The sequence below is a fragment of the Falco peregrinus genome, chromosome 5 (assembly GCF_023634155.1).
Source record: "Falco peregrinus isolate bFalPer1 chromosome 5, bFalPer1.pri, whole genome shotgun sequence".
Taxonomy (NCBI): Eukaryota; Metazoa; Chordata; class Aves; order Falconiformes; family Falconidae; genus Falco; species Falco peregrinus.
The window spans coordinates 24128939-24144659 of NC_073725.1; the positions used below are offsets into that span (position 1 = coordinate 24128939).

General features: G+C 35.9%; 1 protein-coding gene across 7 annotated transcripts in view; it reads left to right on the forward strand.

Moving 5' to 3' along the window:
* The window catches only part of SUGCT (succinyl-CoA:glutarate-CoA transferase), a 338348-nt gene that overhangs the window by 64131 nt on the left and 258496 nt on the right, over positions 1–15721 (forward strand). For all 7 annotated transcript variants that reach the window (XR_008747493.1, XR_008747492.1, XR_008747491.1 and 4 more), the window contains exon 9: positions 3603–3698. Coding sequence is in view for 4 of the 7 variants with exons in the window: in XM_055806142.1 (XP_055662117.1) it covers positions 3603–3698 (96 nt within the window). In the remaining 3 variants the exon portion in view is untranslated. The remainder of the gene's footprint in view (positions 1–3602; positions 3699–15721) is intronic.

A 15721-nucleotide genomic window follows, 5' to 3' on the forward strand; every position in this document is an offset into this window, starting at 1 on the left:
ACTTTTCAGATTTTAATGCAGCTCTCTTTTTGTTCTGGTTTAAGTAAGGATGTAATGCAAATATGTGATTTGGCCGTCAACAGTAATATCAGAAAGGAATGTTGAAGTGTGTGTTCCCTTTAATGATGTGAAATAAAGAAACACTTATCTGTAGATATTTGATAATACTTATTTACAGTGCATAGATGTGTCTCTGCAAGCGAATGAATAGTGATGTCTGTATCATTGTATTACATCTGCTTTAATGTTACAAGTCCAAAGGTTACTTTTAAGGATTAGTTCTTAATTAAAGGAGAAAAGAAATGGGTCTATAAGGTTTCAGGAAAGCATTTTTAAATATAGATTTAAAAATACTTAACTGAATATGCGATACAGATCTACCTAAACTTCATTTTGAAAGATTGATTTTACTGTAGGTATTGCTACTACAAGAAGGGTCTCTAGCAGTGAGAGCCTGAGTCTTGAATTACAGGGGAATTTGGATAAACAGATTTGTTGAAAACATTTTTTTGCTAGGGGTTATGATGTCTGTAGAAATGTTCACTTGGGATATCTTTTTTTATGCTTATAGTTCAGAAGTTTGCTTACCAATGGTTAGGTATAGGTAGATAAATTCTTTGTGTTCTTTATTAAGGACATAAAATGTATATGCTGAAAGTGTTTTTTTCAGATAGTGCCTTTTTAGTGAAGGTAAATCTTTGAAGAGACCAGGGAGAATGAACTGAGCCAGGAGGAAAGGGAAAAGCATGGTAGTCCTGGGACTGTCTATAATAATTTAATGGGACAGTAGAAGTAGATTCATCTTTTAAGTCTGCTGAATTCATTAGAGAGTTGTTATGAAAGGGTCAAAAGGCTACAGAGTTCGCTCAATTAAGTGTGTGTATGTGTAAAACGCAAAACACTGAAATACTTACTTTGATGTGGTCAATATAAGTTTATTTGTATGATGATGATACTAGTACTACTAATAATAATTCTTTTTGGCTGGCTGATTTGACTATGAACAAAGTACCCAATGCAGAGAAGGAAGTCAAAGGGAACCAAAAGTTTTTTTTCCTTCATGATTCATTGAAAAAACAATGAATAAACCAGTTTCAGCAGGGTGCATAGGCATATGCATTCATGCAATGAGTTGGTACATCGACTGACATGGAATTACTCCTCAGGCTAAGTATTGTGTTGAACTGAGGCCTTGATATAGTCTAAGCAATTTTTAGCTCCATAATTGTGTCTTTGCTAAGCTTCTGTCATCTGTGGCATTTGCTGTCTATTGCCACTGAAACAAGTCTTTGAGCAGAAGCTTTAGTGGGGCAATTGCAATATTTAGCGAGTATTATGTTTGAATTATTTTTTTTCCTGTTGTACTGTGAACAAGTGCTTTGGAGAAATCTAGACATGTATGTTTTCCATCATTGAAAGAGATATTCTTCTCATCAAGAAAGCTGAAGCAGTTTGCAACACTGGTAATTTTTTTCTTTTTTTAAGGATAGAAGTTTTCTTGTGAAACTTCTTGTGAAGAATTTATGAAACTCATAGATCTATTTCTACAGCATAAAATATGAACAAATTAATGGAAAAAATTTTGGCTCCATTATATTCAACATCAATATTTTAAGATTTCTGTTTCACAAGGTTTTAATTCACTATATCCTTCCCAGAGTTTAGTCTGGTATAGCGTTTCCTTCCAGAAGTGTGAAAACTTAAATGCATGTATCACAGAGGGCATTCTTGTATCTTTAAAAGCCCATTGTAGCACATGCATCTCTCCTGTCCGTGAAATTTGTGTGGAATAACGCAGCTGTATAGTGTTACACACAAATATGGAATACCTGATGATATTTCATCATCATTGCATAGCCATTTGCTTTGGCAGAAAGAAATATCACTGTGGAGTGTGACCCCAAACTGAAAAATGACAGGAGCGATGGGTCTAGGATATGTGTTATTAATAAGTAACACACTTTTGTGACTCATTAAACTCTCTCTGTAATAACAGTGTGTTTCATTCTGTGTTGCTGAGGAAAGTTGCAAACCTGAAGAAAAAAATTTTTTTTACGTACTCCCAGATCCATTTCCTTAATTGCTGAGATTTTCCTGGGGACTGAAGGACAGACTAGACATTGTTCAATGTTTTAGCTGAATGAAGTGACACTGGGCTATAATAAGCTGCAGCTGAAATCCAACTACAAAGTGTTTTCCAGCAGTACTTGGGAATAAAGCTTTGTATTTGTAGTTGGTATATACAAATATAGTTTTTGGCAGCAGTTCCATTCTTATTTGCTGTATGTTTTCCTAGGTTTTCTGCTGGACTAAATCACTGTATCCATGATTTAGAGTTAAATATTTGCTTTAAATGTGAGAGTGACCTATTCACGTTGACTTTTCAGCATATATTGAGATAGAAGAAAATGAAATGGCATTCTTTTTCTGGAAATTCTGATATAATTCACATATATATTGGAGTGTTAATAGTGGACTCTGCATTAATTACTGCAAGTTTTGTTGTAGATTAGACATTAGTAGGCACAGAATAGTGTAAAGGCCTGGGTCATCATAGGAAATTTCTTCCATCTAGGGAAGAAATATGAAGAAAATAATATTTTTGGGAAAAAAATGGTCACATGGCCTATTTACTTATTTACTATTGCACTTACTGGCACAACTAGTTAACAGCGGAAAACAAATACATTGTGTCTGGTGAATTAGTGATAACCTTGCATGCTAAATGTGATGCATTACTTTGCTTCAGATATATTCATACACTGTTCTCTCAAAGAAATAAGAATAAAGAATCCGCCATTGATTATAACAGAACCACTGATTTTTATGCATCACTGCATCATAAAAGTTCACTTCTTTTTCCTAAGATACATTCATGCTTGCAAACTATTTATTTATCCCCTCAAATCGTGGTTACCAAATTAGCATGCCATATTTTTCACAACATTAATCTTTCTCCAGTTTTGTCTGTTTGACTAATAACTTGATAAATCTCTCCTTATCTTCTAATGGCAGATGATTTACCAAGGCCTACCACTTAATTAATATTACAGAGCATGTGGGGAGCTGAAGAATTCAGAAGTATTTTCCATAGCTTGGACATGTAAAATGAGAAGCATAGGAGAAAATAAAAATAATCTTGTAACTGAGAAAAAGCCTTTGTGATTTAAGCATGGGATTGAGGTTCAGGAAATGGTGAGTTCTATCCCACAAATCCATCATGCTTCCCACTAGACTCTGGGCATGTCACTGATTTTTTTTTTTTCCCTTTGCTGCAGTTGACCATTTTGCAAAGGGTAATACTGTCTTATCTCTTAGGGTAGTTGAATGCTAGATTTCTCTAGCATTAGTAATGTTATAGGACATGCATTATTTTTTGAGTTTATTGAGTTGTACTTACACAAGCACTTCCATGATACAGATGTACCCTGATTTTTTTTCATATTAAAAATATACATAATATGTAATATATAAAAGATACTTTTTTGATATAAGTATTTTAACTTATCTATCTGAAGTGCATATAAATAGACAGAAATCTCAGAGAAATTGTCAAGGAAGTTTCAGCTTTCCTGAATACTTTGCTTTTTCTCCATTTCCAGGTTGCATGTCTCACTCATGTAGCAGCTAATTACCTTAATTGCAAAATTGAAGGAAAACGCTGGGGTACTGCTCATGGGAGTATTGTTCCATATCAGGTAAGCAGAAAGCAACATTTTTTTTTTGTTCATGGAATTCATGATTTTGTGTATTACGAGAGTGAGAACTGACTGACTTTTCCCATGATCTGCTGTAGTCTGTAATGCATCTGTGTCTGGGTAGGACAAGGTTCTGTTGTTCATTGTAATTTCTGCATTTTGAATGTTTCTTCATGAGCAGTAGGTTAGTAACAGAACACTGAAATAGATCAAAGGTGTTTGCTGAAATTGGATGACTTTAAAGCTAGCATGATGACTTGATTGGTTTTCACCTGACAGAAACATTTTTTTTTAAGGGTTACCTGACTTCCATACCAGTTATAAACTGAATTTTTTTGCCTCTGAATGTTGATATTTTTATCTTGTTGAGTCTACAAGAACAATCTAAATGACCATGAAGATCTTGGAATTCTGCATATTTATAGTTTTCTGTTGATTTTGCTCCAAGTCACTGCAGCTCAGTGAGACAACAGGTTGGCAAAATGAATTAAGCAGACATCAGATCTCCCCAGCAGAATCCGTAGTCTGCTACATCTCATGAAGAGTTGAAATTCCTTAAAATAACATGACCTTCATCATATAAACAAGCATAGGGGAAAAAAAAAATGCTGCAAGTTTTATCTTACTTCTGGCTAGCATGGGAAACTCTTCCAGTAAGCAAAATTTTGTTATTTTCTAGCTGATCATTTTGTGTTCTTGGTTGAAGTCATGCTAACGTATGGAGACTGGGGCATATATTTGATTTTAAAAAAATCTATTCTTTATTTCATAATTTTTGGCACTTCTCATCAAATAATCATGTTTGGAACTAGCTATGCAGAGCCTGAATTTCTTAATTTCTGGACAGAGCCCTTTAAATCCTGAGAGGGACAGTTCCCAGTGTTGGGCTGGCAGAACTACACCTAAACACCACTCAGTTTCTTTACCATCTCCTTTTTTTTTTTTCTTTTTTTTTTTTTTTAGTGAAAGTGAGGGAAACTTGATGTATTGCCTTCTTCCTAGTGGTGAAGATGGTGCTGATCACATCAAAAGATTTGCTGTTTATGCCCACAGAAACTCTATAATAGTCATTACACAGAACACTACCCCTGGCTAAATATTTGGTCTAAAACCAAAAACATGTGCTGTAAGAGCTACGTCTACATGAGCTAGGAGACTTTTTTCCTGTACACACCACTGCATAATCAACTGTCATGTAATGACAATGAATTGACATTACATTGTCAAATGTCTATTCATTATGAATTAGGTAGAACAGATTGCAGATTGTCTCAGGTTGTTGGGGATGTCATGACTTTCTGTGGGGATGGGTTTGGTCCTGCAGTGTTCTTGTGTCAGGTGTAGTGGAGCACAGCTACAGCTCTGGCTGGTACAGCATAGCAGTATGGCCATGTTTTCTAGAACCAACTCTACATGGCCCAAGGCAACCAGACATTCACTACACAAGCAGTTATGTTCTGCTGTGTTTCTGTGATGAAACCTTTTGGTACAACCCTTTTTGAACTTTGGTATGTAGAAAGGATAGAACAGATACGAAGTGTCTGAAGTTTGTATAAGCAAAACCAAAAACCTGACTGAACAAAATGTTTTATCTTCACTGCACTGCATTTGGCTGAATAACTGAAACTTGCGGTCTTTTATGCCCTTTTGCCTTTGTTTTTCCATAATCAAAGCAAAGAGAAAGGCATACACTGAGTATTCTTTGTTTCTTTTTTCATAGACAGCTCTCTAGATTTACAAAATCTGAGGAGATTGTTTTAGCTGCTATCACCTGGTTTAATCTAGATTAGTCAATACCTTTTTTTTTCTTTTCAAAAAAATAATATCTAAAATATGGTTCCTGTGTTTCTGCATGCTGCTTCTGTAGTAGCTATTACAAATATTACCTCAATATTACAAACAATTTTAATTTGAATTTTTTTGTTCTAAACCTGTAATTAGGGTGGATTTACTATGGGTGGAGTTGTGTGTGTGTGTGTGTTTATGGCTCATCTCTTAACATTCCATCAGCTAGTATGGTTATAATTCTGATTGTAACCATAAGTATATTATGCTTTCTAGAGTTTATTTTTTGCTTTACTAGCATAAGCTATACTTAGACTGCAAAGCTCTTCCAAAACTTGAATTAACCCTCACTGTTGCTATTGTACTGCTTTTATAGCTGCTTCCAAAGCTCATTTGTAATATGGTTTCAAACAGAACTTTAAAACCTTGCTTTAATCTTTCATACTAGTTTTTGAATATACTGTCTTTTTCTTACTAAACTAATATTTGACTATCACGGTGCTATTTTTTACAAATAAATGTTTTTGTTTTTTTCCTGTTTAAAGATATTTTGTGCAAGTGACCTATAATTTGTTCAAATAATAAAAATCATGTTTTAGAAAATTGAATTTCTGTATATTTCAGAACAAGTATGTGGTAGTGAACTGTTGGGTTTTTTTCTTATGTCCTCAACTTTATTTTGTTTTCACTTTCTGTATTTTGAGTTTTCATACAGGTAGTAAGTTACAACTTTGAAGTGATACAGAGTTTGCAATCCCGCTAAAAAGTGTCAGACTGTTGAATCATGGAAGATTGGGTAAACATGAGAGATCCTTTTGTACATATCAGAAAATAATTTACGCCATCTTTCCATGTGGTGGAAGTCTGATCACAGTCATGTTAGAGTACTGACCAGAATTTAATAAAAAATACATCAAAAGCATCTTAAATATGTACATAAATAGTACCATTTTTTTCTTCCAGTTCTTACACTAAGTATTCTAGTCCTCTAACATATTCAGTAGTATATACTGAATGCTATTGTGGCTTTTATTTCATTGAGCTTCAACTGAACAGTTTTGTTCAGAATATCCTTGCAAATGGCTCTATTTTTTTCTATTTATAAGGTCAAATTTAGTTTTGAGTATATCTCTGTAATTTCACTGAATTCCCTGTTGCTTCTTGACTAAAATCTAGCTGCATAATTTGGCCCTGAATGTGTTCTCTAGATTGACCTTTCTTACTTTTCCCTGTATTTAAAAACATAAAAATCTAGCATTAACGGGCAGCTGGGTTTTATCTTTCCTGAAACTATGAAGATGTATAGCACCTTTGAAAATGTATTTCTGGTCTGAGCAACAAGTTCTTGATAAGAGATGTAAAGTTTGGTATGCAAGGACTTACATACTCTTTTAAGGTTTTTTTTCATTTTCTGATGATGTACTGACTTCATGACACGATCATCAGAAATATCTGAGTTTTCAGTTCTGTGTGCTCAATACCAGAACCGAAAGGAAAGGCTGTGAACCTCTTTGAGTGTACACTGTCTTTCTTTCAGCATTCCCGTAAAGCTATCTGTAAAGGTTTGTCATAGATTTTCAACCCAGGTGAGCATTGCGATGTGCCAGAAAGATGAATAACTCTAGATTCTAATAAACCAGAATCAGGAATAGATTTTTGAGTGCTGAACCCTTCATGAGAAATTATCTACTTTGAGTATATCTGCTTAATCAGAGTGATGTAGTTTGAATAGGTCACTCCTGTGTTAGTACATGTAATCAGATCCCAATTTGTTCAGTTTCAAGTGTTAAAACACAAACCTTGAGTTTGGGGCTGTATCTTAAACGTAATTAGTGCAATTTTTTTAAACAAGTTCCTATAATGAGACACCTTGTTTAGCTACAGCTGCTCCATGATTATCCAGAGAAAATCAGAGGCTTAAAAGCATCTGGTTTACATAATTGTGCTGAAATATGAAGTTGTATTAATTGTTTTTCATTTGGGTTGGTAAGGTCTTGCCTCATTCGTGTGGTTTCAGCAATGTAGCTATGTTGCTTGTACCATTGCATGAGATCTAGACATTCACTTTTTCATCATCCAACTGGTCCAGTCGGAATGGATATTCATCCTCCTAAGAAAGTCTATTGTAACCTGTGTGTTTAGAGATGTTTCCTGTGGCAGCTTATCACCCTGCCATCAGACACCCGGAGCAACACTTTGAAGCAAACTTCCAGCAAAAAGCATAGGGCTGCTTTCTCTTGGTCCGTAATGCTGAAAGTCTCTTTAGAAACTGAGAAACCAAGCTCTTACAGATATCCATCCCCACCCACCCCTGCAATGAAATTGATATTATTTCTGTTTCAGATTTGTTTCTAAGAGTCACAGGGTCTTCTCAAGTATGCTTCAATATATTTTCAGAATATGCGAAGGGAACCATTCTGCACAGAAGCTGAAACCACCAGACAGGAAAGAAATTATTTTAACAAATTATCTTTTCTGTTGACTGACTTGTGCATTGCCATAACTCATCAGACCCAATGTTAATGTTTTTTATATTAGAGCATCACTTAGATTCTTTAAGCATCAACCTCTTGTTGTGCTAGCCATATAATTTCCCTCATATGAGGAAACTGTGTCTGTGTCAAAGGCCTTGCAGCTGGAATATGTTATGAGAACCAAAGTATAAGCTCATAAGGAAATGAAAGGTATGAGGCAGTAGGAAGATGAGTATAGTCATAGATATAAATATCTCTGCATTATTTTTAACATAGGCATCTCATATTTTTTGCTTGTGGAATTTCGTCCTGTTCAGGAGTCTCACTAAGAAAATCCCACTCATGTCACTTGTGTCTCGCCACAGGAACAGGGAATTGTTATTTACCTGATTCATCTGGCAGAGTTGCTTTTAACTCAAAAGTGCAATGTGCACCAACTTCCCTAATTCAGCTCTGGAGAATCTCACAAAGCTTTTCGCTACTTTTTTTTTTTTTTTTTTTAACTTTCCAGCAAAGAGGACAACATATTAATGTCAATTGTTCAGAAATTTCAAACTGCTTATTCCACCCAAGAATTGTGATATGTAGTTTCTTTTCTGTCTTTATGTGGTTTTATTGGGATACTTCTGCAGTTAGTGTCTTGAAATTAAAATCAACATAGAATAGAACTTGGATTGTTTGCAAAGTTTTGTTTTGTGCATGAAACTCTCCTTAAATAAGTCCAAAATGGATGTTATGGAAGAAAATCTTTCTGCTCTGTAATTGCCCAGTCAAGGAGAAGATGGAACTTATGCACCAGAAAGAAATAAAATGAAAGTTTTATTTGGGGGAGTTCTAGATTCAGGAAATGCAAGATAACCATTCGTACTCTGTGAGCCTTACCTACGTAGTACTCACCTGGACTGTTTAGACTGCCTTGGGGGCCCAGTGTCCTGTACTGTTGTTCTGAGCAATGAAATAACACTGCTGAAAGTATAGCCCATTTGACATGAAAATTATATGTATCACAGATGAACTGAATAGCAACTTTGCGCTCTCAAGCAGCAAAGCGTGCCCTCTCACACTCAACAGATTCAGTTGCCAAAGAACAGCCTGGCCATCCTCAAGATACATGTCTTGACACATACGATGCATACCCAATCTCCCAGGTACTTTAGTGGCCTAGCGTATCTCCTTGAACTGCTTACCTACAGGTCTGGGTTTTTAACTAGCTGCTTCCTTTCTATCTTTATCTTACAAGGCACAGGAAAGGGAGAAGCCAGAAAGGCTTGTGTTATCCTGGATTCTGTAAACCAAGAAAACACGGCTATCATTTGCAGGACTTTTCTCTTTCTCCCTTTCCCTTTCCCTTTGACAAGTTTGTAGATTTTCTTACTAGATTTTTCAGAAGTGTCTTACTGTGGTACGACTAGATGAACTACTCACTGCACAAACATTTTTGTGTTACTGTGATTAGGGGGGACCGCAGCTGGTGCTCTGCTTCTAAGAACTGCTGGAGTCAGGATTCTGTTTCCTTGCCATTTCAGTCAAAGAAAAGGTATAGTAGTCATCTGTGGGAACCTGTGCAGAAAGCCGCCCGTTTATGAGGCATGAATTCTAGTTATTCAAACCTGACAACATTATATTGATACTTTTCTGGTGATCCTCCTTCAGTGAGTTGTCAAGGCTCTTTCCTGAGAAGAGCAGCTGTCTGGAAACCAAATCAGTAGATTTGCCTTAGGCAGTTTTAGATATGTGCTCGGTGTATAATGTGAGATGTAGTTAGAACTTCATTCATATATATCCTATTCTGCCATAGAGACAGCACTTTAAAGAAGCTGATCTTGTATACGCATAGAATAGACAGCTTTTTACCTGTACACAGGAACTTTTCAGATGGAAATGAAATGCATTTTTAACTTAAAACATGATACCTTTTTTTTTTTTTCCCCTGAAGGAAATCCTCTTGCACTTTCCTATTTTAGGCAATGCCCACGAGGTATTTTTTTATGTGTCTCACACTTTGAATTTGCAGTACAGATATGTATTATCACAATTAATGTTAAGGAATGATAGCTGATAATTGAGACTGTTTCATTTTTGATCTCCTGGGAAGTGTCACAGACTATTTTGTGTCTATTGTAAAATATTCTTATATATATATACTTGTATGTGTTTGAACTTATATATATATTTATGCTCATTTAAACTGGGTGTGTATTAAGATTATTAGTCTGTAACTTGTCTATGGTCACATGAGAAAAACTTTAACGAAACTAACATCAGAACACATGATGACACTGATGTTCAGTGTCATTTAGTGGACATATGTCTCTTTTATGTGTGTTGTTCATTATTTCCCCCACATTTGTCCATTGCTGGGGTGAAGGATCTAGTTTGTATTATTTACAGCAGCATGATTAGCCTCCAAATGTATTGCAGGGTTACCAAGCATTACATATTTGTATATCCATGTGAAATTGTAATTCTTAGGAAGGGCAGCATAACAGAGCCCTGATTAGTAGATTGCTCTTCAGATTGTAACCAGTTGGAAAGTGGTGAAAGTAGGACCTGGGGGCTTGTGGAGGAGATACTGACTGCAACTGAATCAGTGCGTTCCTCTAATCTGCTAGGGCAGAAGAAAAAACTTGGCTTTTCCTTTTCTGAAAATTTGTTTCATAGTTGTAGTGTAACTATAGTGCAGCCACTCAAAAGCTGAAACGTGTTTGAACAGTCTGAAAGAAAACTCAGCAATCTGTGTGCGACAGTATTACTTAATGACTCCTGACATCATCATCCTGCATACAAAAATAGTGATTTGTATTGCCATTGTAGCTAGGAACTCTATTAAAACGCCACAGTCTCTTGTGCAAGGTATTATACAAGCAAGACAGATCAGCTCTTTCTGGTCAGTAGTGGGGAATGAAACACAAAGGAATTACTTTAAATGACTGAAATGAGAGAGGGCTTTGGTAGTGTTCACAAGCTTTTAGAGCTGTGTTTTCTTAAGAACTTGAGGATCTGGTGATTTGTGATGAATAATATTCAGTTTTGGGGCATAGGAGAGATTAAGGCACGTCCATGTGATATTAACTTTATGAAGACAGAAAAGTGAGTAAACAAAAAACCCAGGAAAATTCTTACCATTGTTTAATTGATATTCAGGTGCTTGCTTTTGCCAAGTGGAGCTTGCAACAGCTTTGGTTGGACAAAGGTGATTGTTGTGGAAGGGTATGTCCACTAGATGTCATTCATGTAATCTAGTTTTTGTTGCAGCATTTATTTCTAAGGAGCTATGTAGGATCGTAGATACAAATTATCAGCATTATTAGCTGCTTTCGTATACGCAGTGCTTTTGACTTTATGTATGTGTGGTGTGTTACAAAATAATATTCCGATTGTCTCTGTGATGAGTTTGACGTGCCATTTAGTCTAGAACATGTCTTTACATGTTTTTGCCTACAATGACGTTGTTGCATGAGTAGATGTGTTACATAAGAGCACCCAGGTGAGCTGTGTGTAGTCTGTAACTGTTCTGCAAGGAGAGATGTGAGTGTAGCGGTAAGGAAGCTATGCCCAAAAGGGAAGAAAAGGTATCCTGTAACTAATATATTTCCAAGTAAAATATGTTATTTTCTAAGCAATTTACACCTCAAAGGGCAGTTCTTTAGAGAAGTGCATATCTGATTAGGAAAGGTGGCTCAAATTTCATAAACTTATACAAGTGGATTTATATACTCACAGATCTTAGCTGTAGGACTGTGCTTCCAGTACTTGGTTTGTGTCACTTTATTAATATTGGAGACATTTCAAATAGAATCACTTTAATCAGGCTTAAATGAAATACTCTGTGTGTGGACAAATGAAAGGTGTATCTGACCATTCAGGCAGGCAGGTTGGTAGGATCTGTACAGATACTAGCAAAGAGTGCTTGCACTCCCCACCTCCCTCCCCCCATCTTTGTAGCATGACATGTGTTACTAATTGCTAGACAGCTTCTGGGAAGCAGTATCTGTATTCTCATTGAAGAGCAACTGCTGCAACATTGGCCTGTGCTCTTTCCCACTTTCAAGTTAGAGTAACTACAGCAGAACTGGAAGCTGGAGATCACAGCTTCCTCCAACCTCCCTCTCCCCTTCCATATGGAATAAAGAATTTCTCTGCCCTGTGTAGTCAGCCAGAGGGCAGGATGGGGAAGTGATAATCCTCTTGGAATGAGCACTTGCATGAAAAATGATAAATGCTACATTGCATGGGGATTAACACTTGCTTATGAACTTGCTTTTAATGGAGTGATGCTTCTCTTTCAGCAATGTGAAGGTTCACTGTATTTGCAGACCTGATTAAGAACCTTTACCACTGTTCAGCCAAAAGGGAACCATCTGCCATCAGAAACATAACGGTGTTTGAAACTGTTTCACTCTCTTGCATATTGTCCTTAAGAATGTAAAACACTCAGTTTCGAATAGCATTTACTTCCCTAGAAAGATGCTTGTTCCCCACATCTTATTGCAACATTCTTCCTTCTCTCATCATGAGAATTGCATTTCTGCTCATATCTAACGCATCTGTTTGAGGCCTGTGCTTTGTCACCATGAAACTCTGAAACATGACTATCCAGAGCTAGTTTAATGAATGGAGTTGCTGCATAAATCACTTCTATTCTAATTTTTTTTTATGGGAGAGCTTACGATATCCTGTGAGGGTGTTCACAGAGTGGGTCAGTCTGTGAGTAGAGTTTATGAAGGTTTTTGGCATCTCTAGATGTACTTGGTATCGAGCACTGCTTCATGAAGATTTATTATAGAATGTGATTGCTGCTTTGTAGGATAACCCTTATTTTCACAGTAAGCTAACATGTCATGCAAATTTGGTCATTAATTTAATTTCCAAGCACTGATGTATACTAATAAATTTGGCATAGGCTATATAGTTTCCTGTAAAAATATTGTGTTATGGCTACAATAAGCTTGTTACTCCACTGCAGTAATAACTGTGATCCTCCAGTACACAGGTAGCTTCTGGGAATTTAATTGGAAGGGTAGCATTTTTGAGAGAGTTTTTGTTCTATTTTAAAAAATGGCATATGCACTTAAGAAGTCTCAGTCTCATTGCCTTACTAAAACATTGAAGTTTTAAATGTTAAATCTACTTATGATAATAAGCTTTAAATTGCATTGCTTTTTAATGTTGTTTCTCATGCCCTTACTACGTTCAGATATAATGTTGCATGATGCTAATGCAGGTATTTTTACCAATACTCTCACTAATAAAACTGCATGGTAAAAAGACTAAGAAATTGTAACCTAAAGCTTTGTCTATTATTAAACCCCTATTATTAGCAAAATTGTTTTGATTAGCTTACTTCTTAAGGTAAGCAGGGCTTCTGCTACAAGACTTGAATTCAATTGTAGTGAGAGTGATAATGGTGAAGGCGAAAGATAAATTTTTTGAAAGTAGTTCTCTGCTTTGACAAAACCATAGTTCCTGGCCATCACCTAAACCACAATATTTTCTCTTATACTGGAATTTAATGATACAATACAAATTAAGCTAGAGAAGTTGATCTTACATCTGTATCCCAAAGGCGGTCTCAACCAGTTTTAGCTAGTCTACACCCTCACCTTTGTTCCCTTTATATCTAGGACACTTTGACAGATGTTTGTCCCAATTTCTCTTCACCAGAAGTTTTGAAATACTTGCTATAGTCTTGCTTAGGTAATTCTCCATGCCCACCGAGAGGAGGAAAAGAAATAATCCCATTTTCAATACGGAAGATAAAGCCCAAATTTAGGAAAAGGTTTTTGGCTATATAGTTAGTGATGCATTATGGCAATTGATCAGCATATTTTTACAAATATCTGTAAAATTTGTCTGTAGCAAATTTTTACATATATAAAATCTACATAGAGCTCATCTATGGTGTCCTCTTTTGTGGTTTGTGTCAGGCCAGCTCATTCATGTTTTCCCCAGGGTTGTATTTTTTAAACCTCTTCTATTTTTTGGTTTTCTCTCTGACAGAATTTCCACTTTTTTCACCTCTTCAAGTGTTGTGTCCTGATCTGGCAAGCGCCTTAGCCAAGTTCTTCATGTTTCTGAGTAACGTGAAGAGCTTTCACATGCTAAGACACCTGAGAATAGTATGCTTTCATTTTTTGACAGCATCACGTTGTTGTATCTCCTTTTTCTCAGTTGTTCAGCTGCCAGGGTAGGAGAACAGCACATAGCTCTGTGCCGAAACTTTGCTGATTAGTTACCAGCTACAACTTCAGTTTTATGTACTTCTAAAAGGTTCTTCAGGTTCCTTTGTCTGTGTTCCATGATTTTTGCTTTGTTTCAGCATGGATCATTTTACAGAATAGTTTCACTCGTGACTCCCGATCCAGTGAAACCTGCAGAGGTGAGGTCACTCAGTGCTGGAGTGACCTCTGAATCTGAGTTAGCAACAGCCAAAGCAATTGTCTGACCGTGACCCTGGTTTATGTCAGCTACAGCAAGTTTAGGGCACTTGAATTTTGAATGAGTATGCTCGTGTTAATGAGCTTTTCAAACTTTTGCATTAGTCATCTTTCTTTTCGTGGATGTTTCTAGGTAGATGAAATCTGAGATTCCAAAGATTATGGAAGGGTATGGAAGACCCAACTTGTATTTTGTATTTTGTATTTCATATTTTCTATATTTTCTGTTTTAGAAAACTACTAGCATAAAGAGTAGGAGTTAAATTATCTTACTAGAAAGGCTATTCTTTGTTAGTTTAAAAATAAAAAAAGACACAAGATTAATGTTTATTTTCGTGTCCAACTGATATGCAGTCAGTTTAGTTGTGTTAGTAGTTGTGGTTCTGCATTGGAACAATCCATTGTCATGTGGAATGGCCATAATAATAAATAAATAAGAAGCCGATGTGACTTCAAATAGAGAAGCATTAGCTGAATCTATGTAACACAGTTAAAACCTAATATAAGGAATATAAAATCTTATAAAATACCAATGTTATTTTGTATGATAATAACTCTTCTAAACAGAGACAATTTTTTGACCTTGTAAAATTTGTCCTTGACATATGTGGTTATGATAGTGGCTGGAGTTTTGACCATGGAGAATAGTTGTAATGATGCAACAATGCCTTTTGTAGTACACACAAGTTATTAACTTAGCTTGTTGGGGCAGAAACTGCATTTTAATTTAGCTTGAGGCTTAGAACAATGGACCTCGAGTCTTATTTTAGTGCTTCCACAAAACCACGAATAACTTATTCCTCTTTTGTGTACAAGCTTATAGTATTTTATTTTGAGGGTTTTAAGTACAGGAGTGAACGTTTTGAAGCAATTCTAGGATGTCACTTCATTTTCTGATGTTGCCACTTTTTATATACTCTGATTATATTCACCAATTTGTCAGAGTTGGAGGATAAAAGAGAAGTAAAGATGACCATCACGTGACTGTTGGAATCACAAAAGAATCTGAGATTTGTTTAATACATACAGTGTTTACTGACATATTTAATTCCCAAACAAGGAGGGCCTTGGGCAGGAACAGAGTTCCATGTATTAAGAATCTGATCAGGTAGCTCATTTAAGAGAACGTTGTTAGTGATACCTCTTAACATTCATGTATAATTATGCTATCTTTTCACTGTTACCTTTCAAACTCCTCGGAGATTCTTAAGTAATTTTATTTCCTGCCATTTAACAGTTTTGAGTAATAATGATGAGGTGAAAACGGTTAAATAGTGTCTTTTCTCAAGTACCAGGTGCTGAAAGCCACTGAGAATATTGGTGGGTT